The sequence below is a fragment of the Haplochromis burtoni genome, unplaced genomic scaffold, assembly GCF_018398535.1.
Source record: "Haplochromis burtoni strain Fernald_Lab_line unplaced genomic scaffold, NCSU_Asbu1 Contig_2322, whole genome shotgun sequence".
In the NCBI taxonomy this organism is placed as follows: domain Eukaryota; kingdom Metazoa; phylum Chordata; class Actinopteri; order Cichliformes; family Cichlidae; genus Haplochromis; species Haplochromis burtoni.
This window is the reverse complement of record NW_024584683.1, coordinates 1-13,500: the sequence shown is the minus strand read 5'-3', so window position 1 is coordinate 13,500 and position 13,500 is coordinate 1. Positions and strand designations below refer to the sequence as shown.

Sequence of the window (13,500 nt, the reverse complement as noted above, 5' to 3'; positions counted from 1 at the left end):
AAAAACAAAAAATCGCCATCGGGCCCACGGGCAAATGCCCGGTATGCCCGATGGCCAGTCCAGCTATGCACGAAAGATTTCCCACGCTCCTTTAACCCATGGCCTCTCCTGGAACCTTTAAATGTTTCTGGACCACCAGGAAAACATTTGCCCAAACACCCTGGAGTGAACACGGGAAAGAAAGGTGAGTAATAACATCTTACGGTCACTTCTTTGCACCACCTTTATTTCTAGACTTTCACACACACACACTATCATTAGTTATCCTTACTGGTAAACTTTATTTGCTCTCAATCACAAACTGTCTTCTTCACAGACAACCACCACATTTATTGATGAGGAGTAGGACCTGTAACAAAGGCTACCAACTGATTTTTAAATACACAATAAATACTCAATGAAAAATCCAACTTGTGTGCAAATATTCTTCCTGTGCTAGGCTTAAAGTGCGATGCTGAATATAGAGCTAGACAAGGTTCTTTTAATAAAGCGAAAGGTGCTCCTAAAGTGATATAGAAATTATAATATAAGTGGTGGTAAGGTAGGCCTCTCCATTACATGCAGTAAAGCCCACTATTAGAGTACATCGTCTGGACCATTTCTCACCGCAAATGCACCACAGTGGCTTCACCAAATCAAATCAAATCACTTTTATTGTCACATCACATGTGCAGGTACATTGGTACAGCACATGTGAGTGAAATTCTTGTGTGCGAGCTTCACAAGCAACAGAGTTGTGCAAAATACAATAACATAAACAGGCAAAATATATGAATGGCTAAATCTGAAACTAATAAATATATGTCCAATATATAATAGTATATGCAAAAAAAAAAAAAATTTCTGGATGTGTATACTAAATGTTTTTCTACGTGTGTGTGTGTGTATAAACATATTTTACAAATTAAATAGAGTCAACAATAAATAAAATATATAGAAATATACAGAGTACACATTTTGTACATGACGATATACCATTGTTGAGCCAGTGGTTAGCATTCTGCCTGTGTTCGGTGTGTTTGCTTTTGCCTTCCATATCCTGTTAGTCTGTATTACTTGCAGCGGCATTCCCTCCTATTGTTATCATGTGTGTATTTAAGTCCTGTGTCCTCCTCTGCTCATTCTTGTGTAACGTCCGTTAGCGCTGTTTCCCTGCATTCCACCTTTATCCTTCCGGTTCTAGTGTTTTATTGTTGTTGGGGTTTTTTTTTTTAGTATTGTTGTATTTTGTTTGAGTATTTTTTCTACAGCAATAAAGGTGGCTCTTTGAGTTTATTACCCTGTCTGTGACTCCTGTGTCCTGCCTCCCACTTAGTACCATCATGGCAATACTAACTCAAGACAACTCTATTCTGATGTGATGTCGTCTCTTAATAAACATTATTCTAACACTGGTGGTGCAACACTAGACCTGTTAGTGCTACTTCTTGCCTTCTTTGCATGTAGTGCGGGCAATATAGTTACCTTTAACCACAGTACGAGGACAGAAGGGAAATATGGACCAGATCAGACAGGTTCTAGATTCGTAGGAGCCAAGGGTGTATGACAACAGAGGACTTGTACACAGTAGGTGCAGAAAACACAATTGCATTTATTAGCAATTATTAAAGTTGTGCACATTTAACAAAAGTAGAGAGCTCTTCTTGAAAACAAAAAATAAAATAAACCCCACAAATGGTCGACCCAAGGATATATTGTCTTTTGTGTCTTTTTTAAAGTCAATTTCAGTCTTTCAATGTTCAATAGTCACTCAGTGTGTTTGTAACCAGTCGGGTTACAATCTACCAGTTCATCCGGCTCTTTGGGCTGGGCTCGCCATCCAGTACTGGAAAAGGGATCCTCGATTCTTCTCAGGTCCTCAAAACCAATCCAATCCAAATAAGCAAGGGAAAAACCTGACCTGGGGACCAGGCCAGAACACAGTAGTTCAACATTTAAGCTATCATGTCTGTAACTTATTATTACTACTGGTTGCTTGTAGTGCTTCTAAATTTCTTTCAAAATATTCTATGTTGTACAACAAATTATTCTCATTTCAAAGGGAAAAAGTGCATAGGAAACACATTTAAAATAATACAAAATAGCTCAGCAGTGCATTAAAAATACACATTGGCTTGAGACCTATCAAGTTTCAGCTAAGTAAAGTGCAGGTGAAGGCACTTAATTTCACATTGCTAATACTTAATTGTGCAGAACTATAATTAGCACCATGAGAAAAGGGAATATGTGCTAACATAACAACTTCGCACAAAACCATACATTATACATCAATACCACAGTAATGTGACATAAACCTTTAAAGAACATCTCGTATAAAGTGCAGCAGACTCAGTGCTAATTGCTTTAGCCTCAGAAAAGGCACTTTCATTGCAAAATGGCTAACGGAAGTTAGCATCGGAGCTAGCGGCAAGTAGCATGCTATGCTAGCGCACGTGTACTGCGCTAGCATAGCATGCTGGGACTTACCATGGGACTTACCATGCAAAGCAACAAATGCTACACGGGGCTTCACAGTGCTCACGTTGGCTCACGGCCTCTGGAATACAGTATTACTCTTATTATTCTTGCCGAAAAAAGGACTTTCTCTATCCAGCTAGCTTCTTCGCCACACGGGTAAACTGATCTTTCACCGTCTGTGTCTCTGGCGTATCTGACTGGCACATGAAAGCACACAGGTGTCTGAGCAGCGCACAGACTGGGGGAGAGTCAGACCGGCCAATGATTGGTCGCTCAGTGGATCTGACAAACACACTCTACAGGACTAAGTCCTGCCCCCACACCATTTATACATTACATATACATATGTACATATTAATTAAACTTATGTTTACATGCTTTTTATCAGTATTTATTATAATTAACTTTGTTTTTATCAATATTTATTTATACTTTTAATCCTGTTTTTAACACTGGGTTACATTATGGAAAACCACACCAGTTTGCTGTGAGATGTAAAGCAGAAGTGATGGAAGCCCCGAACATCCACATGAATAGCCAATAGCACGAGTTTTTAAGGGGCTTGCATGCATGTGTGCGCACACACTACTGGTAATGCTTGAGCAGCCTGGAAACAGTGGCCATGTTGAGCTTCAGTGTGGGTTGCTGCTAAAGCTATCATAAGATATAAGAACTGAGTTCAAAAGATAACTGTACTGTAGGTCTTTATAACGTGTGCTCCAATTATACTTTTTCACAATTTATTATCAAAACGGTTAGAATTTTAAATTAGTTTTACATGGTGCCATGGACCTCCTTTTACTGGCAGAGGGACAATAGGTTGTCACAAACAGGCAGTAAACACTTTTTTATTATGTGTGACAAAGAGTCTACTAAGGTGAAAAATTTGTTTCTTCTTCTATAATTTTCCAAGCATCTCCTTATTTGGAAATAACCCTTTTGCAAGCAACGCTGCCATTACCATGAAAAATGCCTCTTGTGCTCCAGTCTAGCCTGTAGATTTAAAGACAGGGGAAGAGTGCATTAAGTAAGAGCAGATTTATGGCTGAGGCCACATTGCTGTGAGGGCGTTCTCTCAATGTTTATGTTTGCCAGTGAATCCAAGACTATTCAACTATACACTGTTTAGAGTAAAATACAAAATAGAAATATGTGTTGCTAGTGTTGAAATCTCCCAATTCTTTGAATCTTTGGGCTGAAGGAAGGACAATACTCGGTGTATTTATGCTCAATCAACAATCCTTTATTTCCATACAATTCAACACTTAAGAGCATAAGGACCATCATGATGGGGAGACATGCCTGAAGAGGGTCACCGCAAGTCTCGAAATGGTGACGTGTTACTCAGCTTCTTATAGCCGCTAGTGGCCCCCACCTAGTCGTAAAAGCCCAAACATTCACATTCTTTCTCCCTTACGGCGCCTAAGTTATGACCTCGGCTGTTGTTTCTCTACTCTTTGTAAAGGTGGGGGTATGGAATGTGGTCTATCTCCCCTGTCTTAGACACAGAGTCTCCTTCTGTTTATGATTCAGCAATAAAACATGTCAAGAACACAGTATGAGACATTCACAGCAGATCAAGGATACAGAGTGATGCACACTTATCTAATAAACTAATAAGTGAATATGTTCTTTTAACTCAAAAGTATAATGAGAACTAAACTACATACACAGCACACCATCTAAACTAAATGATAATATATGACCTACAGCAGTTAACATAATTAAACTATTTTAACTACAGGTGTAAGATAACATATGATAACAGAATAATCTCACACTAGTTATGAGATATAAGCTCTGTCAGTGCGCCCCAGGGTGGCTGTGGCTAAAATGTAGCTTGCCATCACCGGTGTGTGAATGTGTGTGTGAATGGGTGGATGACTGGATGTGTAAAGCGCTTTGGGGTAGTAGTAAAGCGCTATACAAATACAGGCCATTTACCATTTAAAAGTTGTGAGATTATTATATTATCTTATGTTATGTTATACCCCTAATTAAAGATTGTGAAATTATTTTGTAGTTTTAGTTTGCATTATTCTCCTGAAGAGGTGATAACTATTAGATTTTTTAAACTGATTTGTATTACATTAGACTGCTGATTTATTGTGAATGAATGATATTGTTTTATGATGCATTATACTGCTGAGTTATAAGAAATACTGTTTTTAGAGAGTCATGGCCAGAGGCTATAAGCGTTTGAGTAACTTTCCATCATTTTGAGATTTTGCTGTGACCCTCTTCATGCATGTCTCCCCATCCGGATGGTTTATACTCAAAGTGTTGAATTGTATTGAATAAAATAATTGTTGATTGAGCATTTATACACCGAGTATTGTCCTTCCTTCAGCCCAAAGATCAAAAGAACTGAGGATTTAACAAGGTAAAAATAAATCCCAGCAATACCCTCAACATATCCACATCCCCACAGTTGTTAGACTATGAGCTGGGGATACAGAAATCTGTGTTTGAAATCCTTGGGGATGCTGTTAAAGCAGATAGGGACCCACAGAAAGACTGACGCAAGGATCAAAGGCCAAATATCTCCACAATCATTCTCCACGGTGCTGATCTGCCAATAGGTGTCACCACACTGGAGTTCCTTTCACCATCAAGCAGCAACCAAAGGAGCTACAAGTGTATTGTCCTTACTGCTCCAACTCTGAGCACTATGTAACGCAGTGAGACAACTTTTGTCAACAAGCGATATTGGATCATGGATTTTCAAGATATCTGATACGCTGTGAAGATATATGAATAGCTGAAAGAGTTGCCTCTGATCCAGTCAGTTTCAGCTTGTGGTCCTGATTTTCTACTATTGTCCACATCTCATTACCCCAATAGAGCCAGTGCATGTGGTGCCACCAGTTGGACCAGCTACGAGTGGCAGGACCACCCATTTGATGCTACCTGTCGCACATGTTGTGCGACCTTCGCATTACAAAAACATGTGAATGTTGTAAAAGCACTGTGACTGAAAAAGTGATTTGAAAGTGCAAATTTAGGGAAATTGTGTCGTAACCACATTTTGCGAGGAGTGCTGTTTCCCTGTGATTTCTTTCTATCTAAAACAGTTATAAACTCCTCTCTAAAAACACAGAGCTTAACAGTGAAGTTATGTTTCTGCAGATACCTATAAACACTTTGTCACTGATGTAAGAGGACTGAAAAAAGGTGTAATAGTAAGTGAAACCAAATATGTTAATTGAGTAATTTGATTTATTCTTACATGGAAAATTATTGGCTGCCTTCTTTTTGTGAACAACATTTTCACTTCCAGGTGACTGTTGGTGTAATTTGGCGATGTATAGATAAAACTGAATTGAAACTTCTGCTGTACAGCTCACTAAGGAGTCCTCTCATGGACAGTGTGCAATGACACAAAAGAACAACTTCAATTTCACCATAAGCCTTACTGGAGATCAGTTTGGATATGTAAATGACACTTTTGTACATTAGTCTGAGATCAGTGCTATGAGAGTGACTTTAAGATCACAACTTGATTTGAGACAGAATCTTGGTCCTGGAAATAGCTCTAAGATATCAACTGAGTATGCCAAATGAGATGACAGGATCAAGGAACATCAAAGTACCACAGCAAAGAATAAATGCACATATGAAAGAGGAAGTATCACTGCTATGGAGATTTCTTGTTTTGCATACAGACTCAGGACTGCTGTTCTCCTCTTGGCATTTTCTTATATAAATATTTTTGATTTTGAACCTCAGAATTTAGCAGCACAACACTTCAATTCTTTTTTCCATCAAACATTTCGTTCAGCCACTGCTCTCCCCAGGTGTGCTGGATTAGATTCAAATGCAGAGTCTTCTGTGCTGGTAAAAGAGGCTCTTTGTGAGTTCATAAATTTAAAAAAAAGAAAAGAAAAAAGAAGCTCACGTGAGTGTGGAGGCCACAGAAAAGGACCGTACCAAAGAGCACTGCTAAGACAAAGTGATTCGGGCCAGTAAAGCAGTTGCAGAGCAGCTGGTCAGTACTTTTTTTTTCTCCTCTGGAGAGTCTGCAAAATTGCTTTGTGTGATTTCAAAAGCTTTTAACATTAGCTGTGTTACTCATTGACTGAAGAGAGTCATACTTCTCCATATAATAACTCTATTGACAGTCGACAGTACATTTTTAATTGATTATTGATAAATGTTAAACAGTTTTAAATGTTATGCAATGAGTGGGGAGTGGAGTGAGCTGAGCAAAGAAATGAAATCAGTAACTAAAAAAAGGTCAGTGCCAGAAACAGTACGAAGAAGAAAGAACTGACCAGTGGCTTCATAATATTCAATGAAAGTAGGGATGAAATAAACATCTGACTAACAATACATTCTGTAAATTGGGGAAACATGGTAGATGGAAACAAGACTTGTTTTCAATAAGAGACAATAGAACATGTTTTATTTTTCTGTTCCAGTTGGTGGCGGTAATGCTCCAGAAACCTCGGTCGCCAACCGCCAGCAAACAAGAAGAAGAAGAAGAAGAAGAAGAAGAAGTAGTAGCAGCTCCCGGCGCGTTTAAACAGCAGAAAGTTCGCTTAAGGAATAAAGAGTATAACCACAGTCATCATACGTGTTGTCTTCCAAGGGGAACTTTAGGTTTTATTTTCAAGCCGGCTATGGCAAAGATCGTGTGGCTGTACTGAGCTTCCTTTCTGCTTCTCCTCTGGTCTCCGGCAGACCGCATTTCTGTTTCTGATGCGTGATTGGAAAGATATACGCTCTCGTAGCTCACACAGCTTGTTCTTTCTGCAAGGTAGCCAGTAACATGCTGGGAGGTCAGATAGCCCACTGTCTCTACTAGTCCTACTCCAACTACAAAGCCCACGTGTCTCCTTCTCCGCTGGTGGATCTTTAGGTCGGGTTATTCTGAGAGGGGATCCAGAGTGAGTACATTATAACTACATTGGTTGCTTAACTCTATAACTGTTTACAGGGTTTCTCTCTCTTAGCTATTTTTTTTTCGTTTGTTCCTTGTGTTTAACGTCTCGGTTTGTCTGCCTGGAGCTTCCAGCAGTTCAGGACTTAAATGTTTAATCATTTGAGTTCAGCTATTTGTTTTACTTCTTTTGAAGGTGGTGTACTGAAAGTTACGATTATATGAGATGGATAAAATACAGCATAATCCACAATTAATAACAGAATCACCAACCAGTAATACGCCTTGATGCATGCTCAACTATCCAGGTAAGTAAACCCCCAAATTTGATTGTGTTCATCTGGACGTTTTCAGTGGGAGAAACGTTTCGTCAACTTGGATGAGTGACGAAACGTTTCTCCTGCTGAAAACGTCCAGAATAAACTTTCAGGGACCAACCAGTAATGTGTCTTTAAATTGGCACTGTTCTAGTGGCAGCCTGTTGTAGCAGCTCCATGTCTACGTAATGTTCTTTAGTTTCGTTTGCGGTTCTGTCTTTTTCATTTTCTTTCAGTTTAATCTTACTATTTTGTTTTAATTATTTTGCTTTCAATAATTTTGCTTTTTATTTATATATCTCTGTATTTGTCTTAATATTGATCCATCATAACTGTTTCTAGGCTCATTTGTATGAGTGCTTGTTCTTTGTTGCATATTTGCTTCTATGACAGCTCAGTTTCACTCTGCGATTAATAGAGTTTCTCTGAATCTGATTCTAATGTTGGTAGTGAATGTATGAGTAAGAATAATTCTATACAATATAGGGCTGCACGATTAATCGTTAGAAAATCGCGATCTCGATTCATACTTATGTGCGATCTCATTTCCAAATGACAACGATTAAAAAAAAAAAAAAAGACGACGATTGTACCGCATTTTGATCCGGGGCGTAATCTGCATGAAAACAAGCGCTCACTCTTCCGCTCAACAAATGACAAGGGCGGAGCCTTATACCACGTGATACAGAAGCTGTGCCGTGTGATGCTAAAATTAGCAGGGAAAAAACAACGGAGAGCACGTCAGGGATGACGAGAAAGTGACAGGAGAAAATCCGTCCCGGTCAACCACCCAAACATCAATAACGGAAACCTTATACAGCGCTTCCCTATACCCGTCGAACTCCCGCAGACACAAAGAAATTACGGAGGCTATCACTTATCACCTGACCAAAGATATGGCTCCCATCAACACTGTGCAAAACGAGGGATTTAGGAAAATGATCAACACCCTAGACAAACGCTACACAGTGCCGTCCCGCAACTATTTTTCTATTGTTGCACTACCTGCTCTATACACGCAGTGTCGAGCAACGGTGGAGACGGAATTTCAAGCAGTACAACATTTTGCGGTTTCAACTGTTACGAAGTTGATATGCAGTTAATAAGTGCAATAAATATTTATACTGGAAAAGAAAATCGTGAGAGAATCGTGATCTCAATTCTAAGCCAAAAAATCGTGATTCTCATTTTATGCAAAATCGTGCAGCCCTAATACAATACAATGCTCTTAGGTAGTGCCGTACAATAAATCACTGAATAGAAAAATAAAGATCTGTTTGATGACACAGGCGACTGATGGGAGGAGGAGAGTCTGATGGAGGAGCAGCTCAGCCACTGCAGTGAGAAACATCTGTTCTTCATAAAAGGTGACAAAAATAAAAATCACCACCATTATCCTACAGACATTAAGCTGCTGTTATTATGATTATTGTTAGTAATAATAACATTTATCCTGCACACACTGGCATCTTGCCAGTTTATACCAAATGTGGGACAAATCATTGCTAAAGAAAAATAATGTAAAGCAACTAGTATTCCTTAATGTTTCTAATCTTTCTTTTGTCACCGAAATACTTCGAAAACATTGCTTCTGTTTAAAAAATATATATTTGTGGTACATACCCACACTGAATGGAAAAATGAATATCTATTTGATGTCACTTTGAGTCTAAAATATAAGACATAATATATTTTACAGTTATTCATTATTGTTTTCTTTGCCACATAATTCCTTTTATCTCGCTTCATATATTTGACGTATATAGCTATAAAGTAGAAATTAGTAAAATAAATTAGTAAAAGTAAAAACCATTAAATGAGTGTGTGTGTCCAACTTTTGAGTGGAAGCGTACCCTACCGGTCAAAAGTGGTAGAACACCCTAATTTCTGAATTTTTTTCAATTGAAAATTATGTAGCTTAGTGTTTCATTGCACTCTGAAACGAAACCATAGTATAAATAATGAGTTGGAGTTAAACAAAGAAATCATGGAATCAATTTATAGGCCTGGCAGAGAAAACAGCTGAACACACCTGTTTTATTCTTTATATTCTTCAAAAAGTTCTTTCCATATGTGCTGCACAAGTTCTGCGTGATGAACCAAAGATTTCAAATTTTGATTCATTATACCTTCCAGTCTTCCGTAATTCAATGGCAGTGTTTCATGGCTCAGGGAAACCTCTTATACTGATTCTTCTTATTCTGATGTCTCAGCATTGGCTTTCTTGCTGCAACTCATCCTATCAAACCTGCAGCTTGAAGTCTTCTATTCACTGTTGCAACTGACACTTGATTACTATGACCACTATTTATGTGCTTGAAGCTTTTGTCCTGTGACTCAGCTGTTACACAACCTGTCAACTCTCAGAAACCTGTCCTGGTATTCAGTTGTGGCTTTGGGTCTGCCAGACCTCTTCCTGTCAGAGTTGTCCCAGTTTCTGAGGGCTTTTGAATGGTGAAGGAAAATGTATTCATTGACCCCTTGACTTTCTTTGCAATGTCTCTCTTCTAGAGTTAACTGCCTTGTTCCTCACCTTTTTTGTGGCAAAACATCACTTTCTGCAGTACAATAATGTTCAACTGATGCTCATAAGGATATCTTACCACAGTGTGTTCCAACACTGCTTTTATGCAGACAGAGCAGTTTGTAAGTAATTCAGAAAGGTTGGAACACTTGTAGGAGTTAGTCGCACCAGGTTTCAAGGCTTGATGATGGGTGGTTTGAAAAAATAAATTTCCCTGATTGAAATGTGTTGTATTTTGAATAACACAATAATGATTAAAGAGCAGGCAAACAGATTCCGCCAAAATATTTAAATATAACGCGCTGACCTGCCGTCTGGTGCTGAAAGTCGACATCTCACAGATTCTGAAACTACAGGTTGTATCACTGTCTGACTAAATTCACTGAACCAGAAGCAAAAGAGCATCAAAATTATGCTTCATGTTTGATAAATATTGTCATGAACTCCCTCTTGCATTTGCTGTCTTGCTTCCACCACTAATCACACTTGCTCTACAGCTCTCTCAGTGTAGTTCAAGACTAGTTTGCCATTATAAAAAAAAAATCAGTTTTTTGCATTATTTGCTTGCTTATCATGCATCAGTCTACCGATGTGTAGAGTGTTGCTGCCCATTGTTTTTGTTTGTTTGTTTTTTTTTAAAGTGCCATCTGACCAGAAAGCTTCATTTCTGCTCATTTCTACTGAAGAAATTTAAACTTTTACAAACGATGCCAAATTGTAAAATGCGTAGCCATTTCTCTAATAAAACTTAGCCACTTTGTCACACACTGCTAGAATAATAGAAGGTTTTTTTTTTAATGGGGTTGCACACAAACGCAAAGCAGACGTTGATGCATTGCCAAATATGCTTCCAAACCAACTTCCTTCCAAGCCAATGACTAGAAAATAATCACTAACTACTCCTGAAATGTTGGAGGTTTTAGCTCTTCATACAGTAAAGTTACAGGAGAAAAAATGTTCTTTGTTTGTTAAAATAATCCCGTCCGGTACCTCGTGAGAACAATAAATATATAATTTTCAGTTGTAACCCTCAAACTGAATGGTAATGTAATCCACTCATTTTTTGCTTCATCACAAAACTCAAACATTACTACTTCCACGTCTAATCGTTTGTAATGGAGGCAGAGCAAACTGGATCCGCAGTCCGTGCCTGATAGATTTCTAGCTTAAACCTATTCGCTGGAACGTTCAAGAGAATATACTACACAGCAAAAGCAAGACACGAGTAGGCAAAGTTCTTTGTGTTACCTGCCTGGAGCCAAGTGTTCTTCCACCGACTTGACTTCCGTCAGACTCTCAGCCAGTTTCTCAATAGCACTCCTTTTATTGTGGTTGCATGAATATGCATAGGTTCATTAACATATGACGTTTCATATAGGTATACATGTGGACAAAGAATACCTTGTGTGTGTGGGGGGGGGTCAAGATGTGACCCCGTGAAGACTCCCCAAAGCTGGTGCCAGGAGTCTGGCGGTCCATCTAAACAAAAGGCTCTTATACTTAACCAGATACAGAGTAGGTGTCCTTCTATACCATAAATCAGTAAGAGCAGATATGACCTCTCTCCTGACCTTAAGTTGTATGTGCATGCCAGAGTGCTCTGGGAGGCGCACAGAACGATCAAACCTCTACCAACATGACATTGATTATGAGTAGATACTTCTAAGCATAAATGACAATCAACAATACAAATCTAACAGTGCCCAGTGAATGCTCACAATGCAGGGGGCACAAATTTAGTTGGTGATACCTACCTTGTCACAGGATCAGTGCTGTGCCAATTTGGTGCAATCATGGACAAACAGTATCCCACAGTTGTTTGTGTTTTTAAACCCATTTTGCACAGAGACAACTTTTTGAAAAATGTATTGATAGCAGTGTTGAATATTCTTACATGGTGTAAAAAAAAAAAAAAAGAAAAAAAAAAAACTTTTTTTTTTTTTTTTTTTTTTTTTTTGTAGGTTTTGTTGTTCCATAACTGCATGTCACTATTTTGATTCTTTGTCATCATAGGCAAAAGAAGGAAAAGCAAGCCAAAACCTCTGCACACTGATGACCTAAAAATAACCCACCCAAGGCCAACAAGTACAGATAAACCAGTTGTGATCCCTGTGGAAAAGACTTTTACCACTATGAAGCAAGCCAGAAGACACCAGCGCACCGATAGTGGGGACAGAAGCTTTAGATGTGATCGTTGTGGAAAGTCTTTTACTCATAATAGCAGCTTAAAAAGACATCAGCTCATCCATGCTGAAGTTAAACCCTTTAGCTGTGATCGGTGTGGAAAGTCTTTTTCTCAGCATCACAGTTTAAAAAAACATCAGCTCATCCACACTGGATTTAAACCATTCAGCTGTGAACAGTGTGGAAAGTCTTTCACTTCCAAAAGTAACTTAAAAGGACATCAGGTCATCCACACTGGAGTTAAACCATTCAGCTGCGACCAGTGTGGAAAGTCTTTCACTTCCAAAAGTAACTTAACAGCACATCAGCTCATCCACACTGGATTTAAACCATTCAGCTGTGAACAGTGTGGGAAGGCTTTTACTCAGGATGGAAGCTTAAAAAAACATCAGCTTATCCACTCTGGTGTTAAACCATTTAGCTGTAATCAGTGTGGAAAGGCTTTTACTCACAAAAGGAACTTTAAAGAACATCAGTTTATCCATGCTGGGGTTAAACCGTTCAGCTGTGATCAGTGTGGAAAGTCTTTTACTCGCAAAAGTCACTTAAAAGGACATCAGCTCCTCCATGCTGGAGTTAAACCTTTTAGGTGTGATCAGTGTGGAAACTGTTTTACTCACAAAAGTCACTTGAAAGAACATCAGCTTATCCATGCTGGAGTAAAACCTTTTAGGTGTGATCAGTGTGGAAACTGTTTTACTCACAAAAGTCACTTGAAACAACATCAGCTCATCCATGCTGGAATTAAACCATTCAGCTGCAATCAGTGTGGAAAGGCTTTTAATCGCAATAGTCACTTAAAACAACATCTGCTCATCCATGCTGGAGTTAAAGCATTCACCTGTGATCAGTGTGGAAAGTCTTTTACTCATAGAAGTCACTTAAAAGATCATCAGCTAATCCATGCTGGAGTTAAATCATTTGTCTGTGGCCAGTGTGGAAAGTCTTTTACTCATATTAGTAATTTAAGAAAACATCAACTCATCCACACTGGAGTTAAATCTTTTGTCTGTGGCCAGTGTGGAAAATCTTTTACTCATATTAGTAATTTAAGAAAACATCAACTCATCCACACTGGAGTCAAATAATTGTTTTGTGATCACTGTGGAGGCTTTTACTTATATAGACACATTTAA

The 13,500-nt window shown here is 38.7% G+C and overlaps 1 protein-coding gene across 3 annotated transcripts; it reads left to right on the top strand.

Annotated features, from left to right (window-relative positions):
• Positions 1 to 6,925: 6,925 nt before the first annotated feature.
• Positions 6,926 to 13,494, top strand: LOC102305810 (gastrula zinc finger protein XlCGF26.1). Of its 3 annotated transcripts, XM_014331403.2 has the most exons (4): positions 6,926 to 7,346; positions 7,536 to 7,647; positions 8,946 to 9,023; positions 12,194 to 13,494. In XM_014331403.2, exons 3-4 carry the CDS (start codon positions 8,972 to 8,974, stop codon positions 13,450 to 13,452), a joined length of 1,311 nt encoding a protein of 436 aa, XP_014186889.1. In that variant the 5' UTR covers positions 6,926 to 7,346; positions 7,536 to 7,647; positions 8,946 to 8,971; the 3' UTR covers positions 13,453 to 13,494. The 3 variants fall into 3 exon arrangements, with proteins under 3 accessions (XP_014186889.1, XP_005952913.1, XP_042073535.1); XM_005952851.2 differs by lacking the exon at positions 7,536 to 7,647; XM_042217601.1 differs by having other exon boundaries at positions 6,926 to 7,647.
• Positions 13,495 to 13,500: the final 6 nt, after the last annotated feature.